Genomic DNA, 15,114 nt, shown 5'->3' with positions numbered 1-15,114 from the left:
TGTAGGACCGTGTTCAACTCTAACGATTCTATTTGTGAACCCGTCACTACGGATGATTTATGAATGTCTAAACGGCCAGTGTAAAGAAACCTAGTGTTAACCTTCTCGGACTCCAATTCGAGGCCACAAGATGGTTCAGAACTGTAGGTGTTGTGAATGCCTGAGGTTGCAAATTTGTCTACCTCTACTTCGTGAATGCAGGAGTCCCTCTTCTTCCTTATTAATCGTCTCCTAGTCATTTCATCTAACGCTTAGTTAAATTAGTTCAACTCTCTACCTCGTAGAACGTTTATAAAAACATGGATCACTCTGATGTATATATCGCCAGCATCAAGGGTGCAAACTGTATGCATTCTCGCAAGTTCAGCTCAACGCAACGCAACCGAGTGTAGTGTGTACCCGGAGTATACAGAGTGGAAAACCGGTCTGATTCCAAACACTCTACACTACCGGAGTACACAGTGTGCCACCGATAAGTTGAAGTTGATGGACTCGAGGACCCTCGAGGCGACGGGCGGACCGGAGTATCCACAGACTTCCCAATCGGGCCGCCCGGTGTCACGGGGCCACCGACTAGCGGCTGATCGCGCTAAACCCGACTGGGCGCCGTGGTGTGATAAGGAAGAAAGGGACGGGCTGCTGCTTCTCCGCATCTGCTGGAGCTCACCTCTTCTTCTCTTCTCTCCTTCTCATTCTTCTCATTCTTCATCCAATCTTCCCCTACCTTGACAGTTATTTGGACTAGACGTTTTTCGGTATTTTTATTCCAGTTCTGTAACAGCTTTGACATGACCATTCGATCAATGAAGTTCAACCCAGAGTAAGTTGCTACTAGCTGCGGGGAAACCGGCGGTTCCTGTAACTCTGCCTACAGAGGACTCCCTTTTGCCTCCAAAATGGTTACACGCTAATTCATAATTGATTTCTCTAGGGTCCTTCTCGGAGCTCCTCGCCGCTCAGGCGCTGTCCCCAATTCCTCCGGCACCCTCGCCGTCTATACTCAGACCTCCTACTCGTTTGAATCCCATACGAAGACCAGTGAGATCCGAGTGCTAGACATTACCACGGGACGCTCTGCCCTAGTCACCAATGATCCCGGGGCGAGCTCACCGCAGTGGCTGGACAATTCCGATCAGATCGTGTGGTTGAAATCAAAGGCCAATGGCAACACGAGCTTCATCATCGGCGATGCCCGCGAGATAAACAAAACGTACACGGCAGGAACCGTCCCAGGGCCCGTGTCCGATCTGAAGGTCACGATCGTCGAGCCGGGCAAGATTGGTTTTGCGGTGAGCGGCAAAGCGAATCCCGACGGGTCGCTGTTCAACCCCCATGATGCCAAGAAGCCTCTCAGCACGGGCAAGCTCTATACTTCTCTGTTTGTCAGACACTGGGACTCGTACATCGAGCCCCAGAGGAATGCCATTTGGTATGGCTTGCTTCAGCGCGCCCCGCTGTCCCCTGCCACCAGACATGCCGGCAAGTATTCCGTTTCGGGGCTGACCAACCTGATATCGGTGTCCGGCTTGGCTGGCGTTGAATCGCCCATCCCACCGTTTGGGGGATCCAGTGACTTTGACATTAGCCCCAGTGCAATTGTCTTCGTGGCAAAGGACCCGAGTTTGAACCCGGCCACGCACACCTCGTGCTCATGCTACTACTGCCCGATGTTTTCCTGGACCAGCATGGAAGCATCGCAGTCTAAAATCTGTGCCGTGAAAGGTCTGGAAGGTGCTATGTCATCTCCGGTCCTCTCATCGGACGGTAGTTCGATTGCTCTGTTGGCGATGCGCGAGGATGGCTACGAGTCGGACAAGAACCGCATACTATACGTACCGAACCCGTGGAATGGTGAGATGATCGAAGCGTTTGGGACGTCGGGTGGCGAAGGGCTGTGGAAGCTGAGCCCATCCGCGTTGACTTTCGCGAACGACGACAAGTCGCTGTTCGTTCAAGTTGAGGAGAATGGGCGCGGAGTGCTTTACCAGTTTCCCCTCGCCAATATCCGCAACTCAACTCCTGATGTGCTCAAGAAAATTACTTCCTCAGGCTACGTTACAGAGGTCTACCCGGTATCGTCTCAGTCGTCCAGCCTGCTTGTTTCTAGTAACAGCCTCGTCGATAATAGCGTCTGGAGCATTGTTGATCCCGCTTCTCCCGATAACACTCGCGTTATTTCATCCATTGGCCGGGGCGGCGCAAGCTTCGGACTTTCTGCCTCTCAGGTCGACGAGATCTGGTTCAAGGGAGACGAAGACCACCCTGTCCATGCCTGGGTGGTGAAGCCGTCTCACTTCAAACCGGGAAATAAATATCCACTGGCCTACCTGGTGCACGGCGGACCGCAAGGGGCATGGAATGATCAATGGAGCACGCGTTGGAACCCCGCTGTCTTTGCCGAGCAGGGGTATGTTGTCGTCACCCCCAATCCCACCGGAAGTACTGGTTACGGACAGGCATTCACCGATGCGATCCGCGGAAACTGGGGCGGACGACCCTACGTTGACCTGGAGAAAGGCCTTGACTACATTGAAAGGAACCTGGACTACGTGGACACCACCCGGGCGGTGGCTCTTGGAGCGTCGTATGGCGGGTACATGATGAACTGGATCCAAGGCCATCCTTTGGGGCGTCGATTTAAGGCTCTGGTAACCCACGACGGGGTCTTCTCGGTGCGCTCACTGCTTAGTACCGAGGAGATGTACTTCCCCGTGCACGACCTCGAGGGGCCCATCTGGAAGGTGCCCGAGAACTGGGACAAGTGGGATCCGTCTCGACACACTGACAAGTGGCAGACGCCGCACCTGATCATCCACAATGAGTTGGATTATCGGCTGACCATTGCCGAGGGACTGGCGGCCTTCAACATTCTGCAAATCCGCGGCGTGGACAGTCAGTTCCTGACGTTCCCAGACGAGAATCATTGGGTGCTGAACCCGGAGAACTCTCTGCTGTGGCATAACACTGTTCTCAACTGGATCAATAAGTATGTCGGACTTCCTCCGGCTAGCAATCCGCCCACGGAGAATACGTCGAACAAAAGAAACTCGCTGGAAAAGGGGTTGAGTAAAATGGCGCTTTCACAACCACGTTTTACTTAGCCCGGGATTCGCTCTCCATCGGGACGGGGCTTCAATATAATGATCTTTATGTTAGCTGCAATTTGACTATTTCATTATGCTCGAACAATGGTGATTTAATCCACTATCGCTTTGCTATAAACTCTGAGACAAGGCTGCACAATGGACGCGGTTTCAATGGGGATTGACAAAGACCCAGTTTGGGAGTCACTATGTCCTAACAAAGACGAACTCCTTTCAACGATTCCTTTCTCTAGGCGCCTCCAACAACATTTAAGTCACTGTCATCCACCTGGTCTGCTCACCACGTTCAATTCATTCAACTCCTGTGCATTTGCAGAAATCCTCTTCGCTGACGGATATAGTGTCTCCCCCTGCCCAGGGTAAAATCTAGGTTTTATAATATAGCCAGCTTCCCAATTGAACCTGTCGAAGATGAAGGGCAATCGTTCGACTCCTCCGCCCCGTCTCTCAGTCGGTCCCCCGACTCCTAAGTCTACCGACGTTCAGTATGTCTATTCACCCACCAGTACGTCGAACTGCACGACGTCGTCGGTTGACAGTCGCTTTACCTCCCAGATAAACCCGCTCTTCTACTCGGTCGTGAATCACCTTCAAACGACCCTCTGTCCGCTCGTCTCCAGCACCACGGGCCTTCAACATCCCGAGTTTCCCTGCAGTATTCTTGCCTATCATCTGTTAACCTCACGTCAGCTGGATGACCTGGCGCGTCACTACCATCAAGTCTACCCCCCGGTGGCCGCTACATCCTACTACCCCGTCACCATCCCCCCTTGGGTGGGAACCTCCGACGAGAGTGGCGTAGATCTCGACACGAAGCGACGGCGCTTCGGCCGATTCATTGGGCTCCGCGGCTGCGAGTCGCCTGTTCCCGGGGACAACTTCGACGAAGACGACGACTATGATGACGATATGATGGATACCTCACCGGACTACGTCATCCCCTCTGGTGCGCCACCTCCCCCGCCGCCAGCCCAGCCAGCAGCACCGCCGGAAGAAACCGAGGCGGAGATGCTGGCCCGGATGGATCGCGAGTGGCAGGAGTGTCTGTTGCATGCGCGACAGGACTCGGACGCCGCGATGCGGTTGAAGATGAATGGATACTGACAGTTCGGATAAGTGTATCTTTAATTATCCAGATCTGTTCCCAGTTTGTTTTTATTAGCCTTTAAGCAAGCAGTTTTGTTATACACACGATACCTTGTCGATCTTTTGATCTACTGTTACCGTCTAGGATTCAAGAATGAGCCAATCAGCCAATTAGCCCTATAGGCGCATACTAACTCCTTAGGGAGAACGTCCTGGTGAGAACACCCTGTAGACAATTCCTCCGTTTAGCCGTGATAGTCTGTCCTGCCGCGGGGTAAATTCTTGGTCTTCAACTACGACGGCGTCTTTAGCCGACGCGGCGGATAAAACAGCGCCATCTTGACTATATAACTCCGCACCCCGTAGTACTTCCCCATAAACCCCAACCCAGCCCATCCGATCCAATCCAATCCAATTCAATTCAATTCCCCACAAAATCAAAACAAGAACAAGAACAAGATAAACACAATCAAAATGTCATCCTCAACCTCACCACCCCCCCTCATCACCCACATCTACACAGCAGACCCCTCCGCACACGTCTTCAACGACAAGATCTACATCTACCCCTCCCACGACATCGAATCCAACGTCCCCTTCAACGACAACGGCGACCAATACGCCATGGCAGACTACCACGTCTTCTCCCTCGATGACCCAGACACCCCCAGCCCCGTCGTGACCGACCACGGCGTCGTCCTCGCCACCGCCGACGTCCCCTGGGCGTCCAAGCAGCTGTGGGCCCCCGACGCGGCCTTCCGCAATGGGAAGTACTATTTGTATTTCCCGGCGAGGGACCAAGAGGGCGTGTTTCGAATTGGGGTGGCCAGTGGGGAGAGGCCCGAGGGGCCGTTTAAGGCGGAGGAGGGGTATATCCAGGGGAGTTATAGTATTGACCCGGCGGCGTTTGTGGATGAGGTGAAGGGTGGTGGGGATGGGAGGGGGTATTTGTATTTCGGGGGCATTTGGGGTGGGCAGTTGCAGTGTTGGTCGAAGGCCAAGGGAGATGGAGGAGAAGGGGAATGGGTCTTCGACGCGACCAAGACCGGACCACAGGAGCCGTCTGGGGAGGGCGAACGAGCCCTTTTCCCTCGCGTGGCGCGACTCAGCGAAGATATGCTCTCGTTTGACACGCCGGTACAGGAACTTCAGATTCTTGACGGCGAGACGGGCAAGCCCATTGCGGCGGACGATCACGAGAGACGGTTCTTCGAGGCTGCGTGGATGCACAAGTACAATGGCACTTACTACTTTAGCTACTCGACGGGCGATACGCATTACCTGGCGTACGCGACGGGCGAGAGTCCCTGGGGTCCGTTCACGTATCGGGGCCGTATCTTGGAGCCGGTGATCGGGTGGACGACGCATCATTCTATTGTGGAGTTCCGCGGGAAGTGGTATTTGTTTTATCATGATTGTGAGCTGTCGAAGGGGGTGAGTCATTTGAGGAATGTGAAGATGAGGGAGATTGGGTATGATGAGGAGGGGAAAATTTATTTGAAGTAGTGGTGGAGTTTGAGAGAAGGAATCGATGGAGAGATGAAAGGATGATAGTCATCTTTGGGTGTATGTTATGTTCTTCCTTCTGTGGATGAGTAAATTTAGAAAGGTGTTCACTATATTCAATGGCTCATCCCCTTCTCCCAGTTCTCTATCACCAACTTCCAGTACTTCTCGCGGCTGCGGGTTCGAAACGTCTTACCCCATCGGATCATCACTAGGAAGACGGCCGAACAGGTCATGCCGATGAAAGCGGCTGATATGAAACAGTTCTGGTACCCGAGGTTGTTGATCCAAGGGGTGATTCTGTCAATCGAAGGTCGCGACGTTAGCATGTCCACATGCCCACGAGAGGAAGTCAACGCACCCATAGCCAATGGCAAACGACATCGTGTTCCGTACCAAGATGATACTGGACATGGCGTCGCCACTCAGTTCCCGGTAGCTGTCGACTAGGTAGTTGACGCTGAGCGTGATCCCGCATGTATTGGCCATGGCGAGAATACACATGGCAACTAACAGTCCGAACCAGTGGACGTGGTGCGCTGCGCCTACGCCCCAGAGGATCAAAGACCCCGGGACTATGATCAGACAGATCGTGAAGGGCCAGAGACGTTGCTCCGCCTCCATGATGCCGTTGTTGCGTCGGGCAAGCCGAATGGTCAACCAGTCGCTGAAGCGGCCGGTGAAAAGGGATCTGCCATACTGGTCATTCTGTTGCTCACAATGTTTTGAGGGAAAGAGGTAAGAAAGAGGTAAGAAAGAGGTGAGGAGCATACCCAAGAACAACCCCGATGCAACATGCAACGTAGCTAAGACCAACCATGGAAGAACTTCATTGGGTCAGTCATGCTCTCAGAGTCTTGAATGATTGAAATATACCTAAAGTTATACGGCGCGGAGCCCAAGATTATCGAGGCAGTACCATTCAACACGTTGAACCATACCAGGTACGACCCGTATGAGAAACCCGCGTAGAAGATAACCGGCCACGACAGATAGTACAGTGTGTGGTAGAATCGCCGCAGCATGTTGTTCTTGGGCTGCCGAGGCCCCCACAGGGACAGTTTCTGAATGTACGTCTTCTTCGTGTAGATCGTGCCGTATGCCGTATCCCCTCGCGAGGCAACCGGCGCCGCCTTTTCTTGATCTCCATGCTCCGAAGTCGTGGTCGGCTCGACAGGATCCTCCGCCGTCGCGGGATGGGAGTCGCCTCGTGAATAGTTTGTCTCTTCCATGAAGAAGAACAGAAACACAATGGCACCGGCGCAGAAGATAGCCGGCCAATAGAACACCCATTGCCAGCCATGGTACTCGGCGATGAACCCACAGATCACCGGCGCAAAGTAGTTGCTTCCTGCGAGAAAGAAGGCGTATAGAGCCATGTATGTTCCCCGCTCGTGTGTAAAATACTGATTTCGTAAGCGAACAGACTCTTGGGGAAGAGAAAGGGAAAAGTCTCACCACGTCCGTGACAGATACCTCTGGAAGAGCTTCAATTGGGGCCGTGAAGAATCCAGCAAGGATGCTACGGCCAATCCATTGTCCGTTGCTTGTTACATATGGACTGTTTCTTGTCAGCCTCGTTGCTATAATGTGGATTTGCGTAACTCTTACCCCCAAATCAAAGCGCACTATTTGTTCAAATCATCTTGGTCAGCTACTGTCTCACAATACTGGTTGAAATACACCTCACCGCTGCTCCAACCAGAGAGACAATATAAGTCAACCGCTTGCCGTACTGCAGCGCAAACGGTTGCCAGAACAAGAGCCCCCAACCGGCCAGCAGAAACAGATACCCCGTACCCTCGTTCAACGTACTGACGCTGACGCCCGTGGCCTCGGAAAGAGGAACCAAGACCGAATAGACGACAGAGCATGCAATTCCATTGAACAGGGTATACCTAGACAGATCTTAGCGAATTGTATTCCCGATATCTAAATTTCACTCGACCCACACGCTCACGCAGACCGTAGACATCAGCTTCCGTCTTGGAGACCAATTCAGCGGATCATCCGGATCATTGGACGGTTGAGGTACGAGAACGATATCGCTATTTCCTCGATCCAAATGCCGACTCGCCATGACATGTTCCAAATCCACTAGAGTGAACGTGCCCGGGATGGCGTCCCGGTCCACAGAAGGTGCCATATTGTGTGTAGGTGGGTAGGAAGTTAACGGTCAGAGGAGCGAGAACTGGTTCAACTGGCGGGATGACGTTAATGAGAGAAAGAGGAATCCTGGATGAATTGTCGAATAACCCCGGAATATAAACTCTGTCCGGCGTCGAATCAGCAGTCCGCGACAAGTCCAATCCCTTGCATTCCAGTAGTTGATATCGACCACTTCGGTCCCGTCCCACCATTGGATTCTGTGACACCTCTCTCCACCTTTTGATGGCTGATAAGCAGGTCGGAGAAGAGTCCGCCATGCCGAAGGATCCAATCATGATGATGAGGATGATCTCCGAGGTGACATCGGCCTGTTATCGAGAAGGGAGGAAGCGATGGTTGATAAGTTGGAGAGGAGGCGGGGATGCATGTTGCCGCTGGCCAATGGAGCCCGTCGTCCTCGTGCGGAGTCACCTGTTAGTGTCTTGGAGGAGCAGATCGAGGAGCTTAGCTGGAGGCTATCGGGGAGTCTACAGGAAAAACCAATTCTTGTCCACGTCTGCAGAAAGCCCGCTGCAGTCGATGCAAATGCAATTGTGAGATAACAAAATGTAATCTGAAACTAGCCTGCCGCCAGGAGACCAGAGGGAGAAGATATGTTCAGGATTAGGCACATATAATACAATCCGGTCGGCCCCGGATAACGCCAGACGCGTGAGAAAAGTAATACAAGAGCAGCAATGTCAACGTTGAACGTAAAGTCAGGCAGAAGCTTGAGTGGCTCTCTCAGCTCGAGCTACCGGCCATGTTGTCATCGTCCCCGAGTTCTGTGATGACATCCTTCAGAATCTGAATCAGTTCGTCGATGTCCGGGCGCTCCGCCGGCTCCACCTGCAGACATTTGCGGACAACCTCCTTGACGGCCGGGCTGATCGAGGTGGCGCCGTCCTTGGGTGCTTCCTCGCCAGCTTTGCCTTTGCCCTTGCCAGTGCTCGGTTTTTCGTCGGGGAACCTCCAGTCTCCACCCAGCACGCACATGCTCAGACTACCACCGGTCTCTTCGCTGCGAGCCTCGAAGGGGCTTTTTCCCACCAAGCACGCGTACAGCGTGCATCCTAGCGACCAGATATCCACCTTGGTGTCGATGACGGACCCGGTCTTGACGTCGAAAAGTTCGGGCGCTCGGTAGGGCATCGTACTGTGCTCGGCGGCGGTGTCTTGCACCGCCAGCGCCAACGAACGCGAGGTAATGGCGATGGGACTGGGGGCGAGCGAGCCAAGATCCATCAGAATCGGGGTTTGTCCGTCGTCGTCGATCATGATGTTGCCTGCAAGCATCCGTTAGTCCTGCCATTTACGTTGGGTGGTCTTTCAGGATCAGGGTACGCCGTACCAGGCTTGATATCGCGATGCGCATACGGGCGCAAATCGCCGTCCTGGATACCTTCCTGGCTTCTCGTGACCTCGTCATCCATCAAGGGTTCATTCTCCTCGTCGTCCTCATCCATCTTCTGGCTGGCGCGTCGTTTCGGTTTCGGCATGCGCATGCCGACCTCCGCATCCGCCTCCTCACCCTCGCGTCTCACAGCCTTCGCTTTACGAGTGGTTCCGGCGCCACTCTTCACGCGGTACTGGTGCATCGATCGTAGGGCGGTAGCGACTCCCAGCATCAACACCATGAGTCGCTTTTCGGGGAATCGGGTGTGATTGACCAGGTTAGCGTTAATAGAGTCTTGGAGGTTTCCGCGTTGGTAGTACGGCAGCAGGATGTAAACGGTCTTGGAACCGGGGTCGCCCCCGTCCGATCGGAATTTCGAGCCCGGCTCAGTCGAAACGCAATGGTCTATCGAATGGATGATGTTGGTCTGATTCGTGAATAGGTTGTAGGCCTCCACCTCTTTCAGCGCCTGGGAGACGGATTCCTGGCCGAACGGACATCGGATTTTCTTGAGCGCAAACAGCTCTGACGTCGACTTGTCTTGCACGAGGTAGACATACGAAAAACCACCCTGATCGAGTGCGCGGAGTATTAGCTAGCAATCTTTTGGGATGGTGCACAACAGACCATAGACAAGAAATTAGGTAATGATAAACAAGACAGAAGGTATCACTGACTTCACCGAGAAGGCGCAGCAGTTTGAAGCTGCGGTTGTTGATTTTCAGTTGCGGCGTGCTGGGGAAACAGCACATGCAATCCGTGATGTTATATAGAAGGTCGAAAAAGTATTGAGCCATGGCGATGATGGATCAGGTGGTCTGATGGATCATAGAAATTTCCAGGAAGCGACCGAACAAAGCCGGGGGAGGGAGAGAAAGGGAAGGGGAGGAAGAGAGAAAGCCCGTGGGCAAAGCGCCAGACCAGCAGATCGTGGGTGACGGATGAGCTCCACCGTTAAGGCGTATGCAAACGGGGAAAATGGATTTTGGAGTAAGGGAGAGTGAGAGGGAGGGAAAGAAGAGAGACAGACAAGTGGCCGGAAGAAGGAAAGAAAGGTAAGGGGACAAGTGAAAGCCAAGAAGGCCGAGTCAGCGATGGATTGGAGGATTGGAGGATTGAATTGGGTTCAGGATGGTTTTAATTGAGAAAATATTCTTATGACTATGGATTCTATAATTAATCCTGTATCTTTCCCAATCTCTATCTCTCAATTGAATCTTAATTAGTATAGAAGACTAAATTCAATTGGGATCATGAAGAATACCTCAGGCCATACAATGGGAGACTGAGGCAGCGATATGACATAATCTGTCTTGTACCCAACTAGGTAGGTATGCAGTCACGGGATATCCTATTCCCAAAGAAACTACTCCGGAGTAAAAAAACATAACAAAAGAACGGTCAACGGCTGGATGAAACCCTGAGAACAAGGGCATTGCAGCCGTTAAGATTGCAGGGCCAGCCTGCTGCACCGCGTACTGTACTGTACATCTTTCACTCTCCTGCCGACCGAAAAGTGGATTCTCCTCTCCCCGCCGGTTGCCCTTTCGCTGCCCAACTGAGCAGGCCGTTCATCCAGAGACCAGAAACAATCCTCCGAGCAGGACGAACTAGTAGCTCGATTTCTCGACACTATGAGCCCGCGTCTATGATCGGTCACTCTTTCCCCCCCTCTCGTTCCCTTCTTTCTGCCTTTCTTGACTATTTCCTCCTCGCTTGATTCCTTCTTTTTCTTCTTTAATTTCTTTCTTTTCTTGTTTTTCTTCTGACCTGTCCGCCTTTCTGCCGTCCTCCCTTTTCTCCTACCTATATTAAATCCCACTGACGTCCTCTTCCTCTCTTCCACCCCCCCGTTGTGGGCCTCTCTCTCTCTTAGTCGGTGTCGCCGCCCAACACATTCCCTTGCAAAATGGCGCCCCTCGACGACGTCCAGATCGGGGATCTGGTGAACGTCCCCGGGGGTATGCACGGCACCGTGAAATACCTGGGTGGCGTGGCCGGGAAACCAGGCAAATTTGCGGGCATTGAACTGGCTGCGGAACATGCCAGGAGGGGAAAGAACAGTGGCGATGTTGAAGGCAAGAAGTACTTCAACACCTCCGTGCCAGGTTCCGGAATCTTCGTGCCCATGAACAACAACAAATACGTCACGAAGCGATCTTCCGGTCCGGCCTCCGTCACCGTCAACCCCCCGACGCCGTCTCGGCCCGTGAACTTCAGCAAATCCGTCGGCCCCAGCTCGTCGGTGCGACCCCCGCGTATGAGACGGCCCTCGCTGCCACGCCCCGAATCCCCTCGTGGCCCTCCGCCCTCTAAGCTCACTCTGGCCGGCCTCCGCACCCCCTCCGCCGCCTCGAGAACCGGGCCCAGTCCCAACGGCTACCCGCGCAGTCCCGTCAAGCCGCCGTCCCGTGCCTCCGACCGTCCTCCCTCTCGCCTGAGTGCCGACGATGAGGTGTCGTCTACGCGGACCTCTGACTTCCATCGCAACAATGTGATGGTGGCGGAGATGCAGGAGTTGCGGGACCAGGTGAAGAGCTTGGAGAAGCAACTGCTGGACCGTGATAAGCAGCTGGACGAACAAACCCATACGCTTGCTGACTTTCAGCGGACGTTGGAGGAACTGGAGGGATCCGATGCGCTATCCATCCGGGCTCAGCTGCGCGAGAAGAACGAGAGAATTGCCCAGTTGACGGCGGAGTTTGACTTGCACCGGGCCGATTTCCGAAGTACCTTGGACACGCTGGAAGTGGCTGCGTCGGAGACCGAACGTGTCTACGAACAGCGCCTGGATGAACTACTGCAAGCGAACAAGGAGCTACAGGATCGGGGCGAGGATGTGGAGGAGGTCGCCCGCCAGCTCAAGCAACTGGAGGAGTTAGTCTCGGAATTGGAGGAAGGTCTGGAGGATGCTCGGCGCGGCGAGGCTGAAGCCCGCGCGGAAGTCGAATTCCTGCGAGGAGAGGTGGAAAGGACGAAACTGGAGTTGAAAAAGGAGCGCGACAACTCCAGCGCCACGCTGCAGGAGGCCCACGACGGCCAGCAGCACTCCCGGGAATTAGACCAGAAGGACGATGAAATCCGCGGGCTCAAAGCGATCATCCATTCCCTGAGCCGAGGCGACCCTAGTTTGCCTGCACTCCAGAATGGCTACGCAACGAACGGCGGCCCGGAGCACGATCCAGATCACGTCTCTGACCTGGAACAACGCGTGCAAGAATTTGAGCAGATCACGGAGCGGAAGACCATCCGTATTGAAGAGCTCGAGCGTGAGCTTCAGCAGTTGCAGCTCAACGGCACCGGTCGGGCTCGCAGTTCAACCGTCACGGCCGCACCTACCCAGCATAAACCGTCGAGCTCGACGGGGAAGATCGGAGGTGCCAATACGATCAACCATGCGCACCGGCTGTCAGATCGCACCGTGGTACCAAGCGACTGGCATGACCAGCCTCAGCACGAGGAACAGCAGTACCAGGCCTACCCCGGCCCTCTTCGCCGGCCGTCGGACTCGTCCCGCCATCGCCTAGAGACCATGCACGAGTCCGATGGTCGCTCTGATGACGGCGGTTCGTTGTGGTGCGAGATCTGCGAAACCGGCGGTCACGACATCCTCACCTGCACGAACATGTTCGGCGCCGACAACAAGAGCAAAGCCCCTTCCTCTAAGGAGGAGGAGTCCCACAACGAGGTGTCTGCCGACGAGAAACCCACCCCTAGCACCTCCACGGATATAGACACTGCCTCCTCGAGCAACGAAGAGACTGCCGCACCTCAGAAAACCGGGCGGGACGTGGTCATGCAGGGGCTGAAGGGAGTGGGAGGTTTGCCACCTTCCTCCTCCATGGACGCAGTCGCCGGCAAGTCCAGCGGGGTCGTGGATGACTCGAAGTGGTGTGCTCTCTGCGAGAAGGATGGTCACGAAAGCATCGATTGCCCGTTTGATGATTGAACGGGACTCGCTGCTCTAAATGTCTATTAATGAGACACTGTCATTGATGACCTCTGTCTTTTTTTCTTTTTCTACAACCTTCTCTGATACTCGTCGCCTAGGTGCTGTAAGACGGCAGTTCTTGAGCGGGTTTGTTTCTCGACCAAATTGGTGATGGTGATTTGTTTATTGCCTTTAATCTTGCGTTATTATGTCTTCTCTTCTTCGATTGCGCTTCCGGGGGTTACTGATCCTCTTAGAGCCTTTCAGAATCTTGTTTTATTTTTCGGCTGCTGGCTGTTGTCCTGATTCATATTTGATATCCAATCTCTCTTTCAGTTGGGCGATTTCATAGAATGCCTGCCCAGGTCAGCATATTGGCCGGTCCACCTGTATTGCATATCCATGTTTATAGCCTTCGATATCCGTGTCTTTCCCTCTATTTCTCCCCAGACCACCCTGTCATCTAACCCTGGTTTTCTCTCCCAGACCGCTTTCTTCTCTCCTTATACATACACTAGACTTGATCTAGACTAATTCAGATAATCACAAGACTACATTGCTGTATATTCCCCTCTTGTTCGATAATTATATATGGATTTGATAAGACCTGCGAGGTGAAGAGTCGCGGACGCGCGCAGGTGCCGAATGGTCCCATCTCTGACGGGGCCCGCATGCCCAAAGACGATCAATGTCAGTGTGCGCTGTGAGAAACGGCAGGGCAAGGTGAAGCAGTTGGAGGGACAAGAGGGCTGGCGGAAAAATTGGTGCGCAGTGGGATGAGCGGAACGATCAACTGGATGGTTACGTGGGCGTTGAAGGATTCTATGGTTTGTTTGGCACTTTGTATGGCTTGGTTACTGCTTCATCTAGTCCTGTATCGGCCGATCGGCCGTTGCGACTCGGGAAGAGCCCCAACAAGGAGCTGATATTCGAGTATATTGCAATCATCATCATCATCATCATCATCATCACCATATGGATTTGATAATATCAATAGAGCGTGATATTCAAAGGAATCTGCATCGTCATAACATCATACTATCGGGCCTGCCACACCGAGTCGCTTCGTCACATAACCTCGTAAATTAAATACGTAGATAGAGAATATCCCTCAACTCCACTCAACCCTCCTCCAAATTGGAAAACCCCCCTACTCCGGGAACCTCGGCGGCTGCACAACCTCCCCTTCCTTGTATTTGCTCTCCGCAAGGGCGCCGCACGCCTTGCAGGTCCGCTTCTGCTCATCACCCGCAAACTCCTCCACCACCTCCTTGACCTGCGTGCCCAGATCCGTGCATACGAACTGCTTCTCCCACACCACCTGCCCGCAACCCCGACAGTACCACCGCATCACGTCCACCGCGCCCTTCGCCCTCGGCTGCTCCATCACGACCCCGACCGTGTCGCGGAACCGCACGGGGCTATGCGGCGTGTTCGCCGGCAGCAGGAACAGGGATCCCTCGTGGATGGGGATGTCCTGGAAAACGGGGGGTGTGACGGAGGTGTCGACGGTCTTGAGAAGCATCGAGCCGCGGTGCTGGTAGAAGAACTCCGGCGTCGAGTTGATGTGGTAGTCGGTTCGCGCGTTCGGGCCCCCGACGATCATCACGGTGTAGCCGGAGGTGGCGGGCGAGGATGGGTGGTACACGCAATAGTTGTTAACGGGGGGTTGGAGGAGATGTGAGTTCGACTCGAGCCTGTTGGGGTTGGCATCAGTGGGGTTCTCATGCGGTCGTGGAATGTGGAATGTCTCTCGCGCAGAAAAGTACTGCGGGGGAGGGGCAGAGTAGAAATTGCGGACTGATGAGCTTGTATTACCATTTCGGGATGTTGAGAGCTGGTGGAAGCATTGTGACGGCTACAGATTTGTGAGAGATCCGTTCAGATGTAAGCGTCACTCGTTGCGATACACAATAGAGTCGAGGGAAGAGGTCTGATTCATA

At 53.8% G+C, this 15,114-nt stretch overlaps 7 protein-coding genes across 7 annotated transcripts; 4 read left to right on the top strand and 3 right to left on the bottom strand.

Annotated features, from left to right (window-relative positions):
• Positions 1-803: 803 nt before the first annotated feature.
• On the top strand, positions 804-3,101 carry LDX57_011327 (oligopeptidase family protein; the record flags this gene model as incomplete). The annotated part of the gene is made up of 2 exons (XM_046093073.1): positions 804-820; positions 932-3,101. The coding sequence occupies 2 exons, from the start codon at positions 804-806 to the stop codon at positions 3,099-3,101; spliced, it is 2,187 nt and encodes a 728-aa protein (XP_045949051.1).
• A 414-nt stretch (positions 3,102-3,515) lies between these two features.
• On the top strand, positions 3,516-4,208 carry LDX57_011326 (uncharacterized protein; the record flags this gene model as incomplete). The annotated part of the gene is made up of 1 exon (XM_046093072.1): positions 3,516-4,208. One exon carries the CDS (start codon positions 3,516-3,518, stop codon positions 4,206-4,208), a length of 693 nt encoding a protein of 230 aa, XP_045949050.1.
• A 456-nt stretch (positions 4,209-4,664) lies between these two features.
• On the top strand, positions 4,665-5,696 carry LDX57_011325 (glycoside hydrolase family 43 protein; the record flags this gene model as incomplete). Its single annotated transcript, XM_046093071.1, has 1 exon — positions 4,665-5,696. One exon carries the CDS (start codon positions 4,665-4,667, stop codon positions 5,694-5,696), a length of 1,032 nt encoding a protein of 343 aa, XP_045949049.1.
• A 116-nt stretch (positions 5,697-5,812) lies between these two features.
• LDX57_011324 (putative MFS transporter) lies at positions 5,813-7,842 on the bottom strand (the record flags this gene model as incomplete). The annotated part of the gene is made up of 7 exons (XM_046093070.1): positions 5,813-5,996; positions 6,058-6,387; positions 6,470-6,523; positions 6,573-7,102; positions 7,155-7,257; positions 7,382-7,594; positions 7,649-7,842. 7 exons carry the CDS (start codon positions 7,840-7,842, stop codon positions 5,813-5,815), a joined length of 1,608 nt encoding a protein of 535 aa, XP_045949048.1.
• Positions 7,843-8,588: 746 nt separating this feature from the next.
• Positions 8,589-10,037, bottom strand: ENV7 (putative serine/threonine protein kinase ENV7; the record flags this gene model as incomplete). The annotated part of the gene is made up of 3 exons (XM_046093069.1): positions 8,589-9,130; positions 9,196-9,811; positions 9,918-10,037. 3 exons carry the CDS (start codon positions 10,035-10,037, stop codon positions 8,589-8,591), a joined length of 1,278 nt encoding a protein of 425 aa, XP_045949047.1.
• A 1,112-nt stretch (positions 10,038-11,149) lies between these two features.
• LDX57_011322 (CAP-Gly domain containing linker protein BIK1) lies at positions 11,150-13,189 on the top strand (the record flags this gene model as incomplete). The annotated part of the gene is made up of 1 exon (XM_046093068.1): positions 11,150-13,189. The coding sequence occupies one exon, from the start codon at positions 11,150-11,152 to the stop codon at positions 13,187-13,189; it is 2,040 nt and encodes a 679-aa protein (XP_045949046.1).
• A 1,132-nt stretch (positions 13,190-14,321) lies between these two features.
• Positions 14,322-15,021, bottom strand: BNA1 (3-hydroxyanthranilate 3,4-dioxygenase; the record flags this gene model as incomplete). The annotated part of the gene is made up of 2 exons (XM_046093067.1): positions 14,322-14,868; positions 14,990-15,021. The coding sequence occupies 2 exons, from the start codon at positions 15,019-15,021 to the stop codon at positions 14,322-14,324; spliced, it is 579 nt and encodes a 192-aa protein (XP_045949045.1).
• Between the last annotated feature and the right edge of the window lie 93 nt (positions 15,022-15,114).

Source organism: Aspergillus melleus (assembly GCF_016097325.1).
Source record: "Aspergillus melleus strain CBS 546.65 chromosome Unknown contig7, whole genome shotgun sequence".
NCBI lineage: Eukaryota > Fungi > Ascomycota > Eurotiomycetes > Eurotiales > Aspergillaceae > Aspergillus > Aspergillus melleus.
The sequence above is the reverse complement of the archived record's forward strand: the minus strand, read 5'-3'. Positions and strand labels throughout refer to the sequence as shown.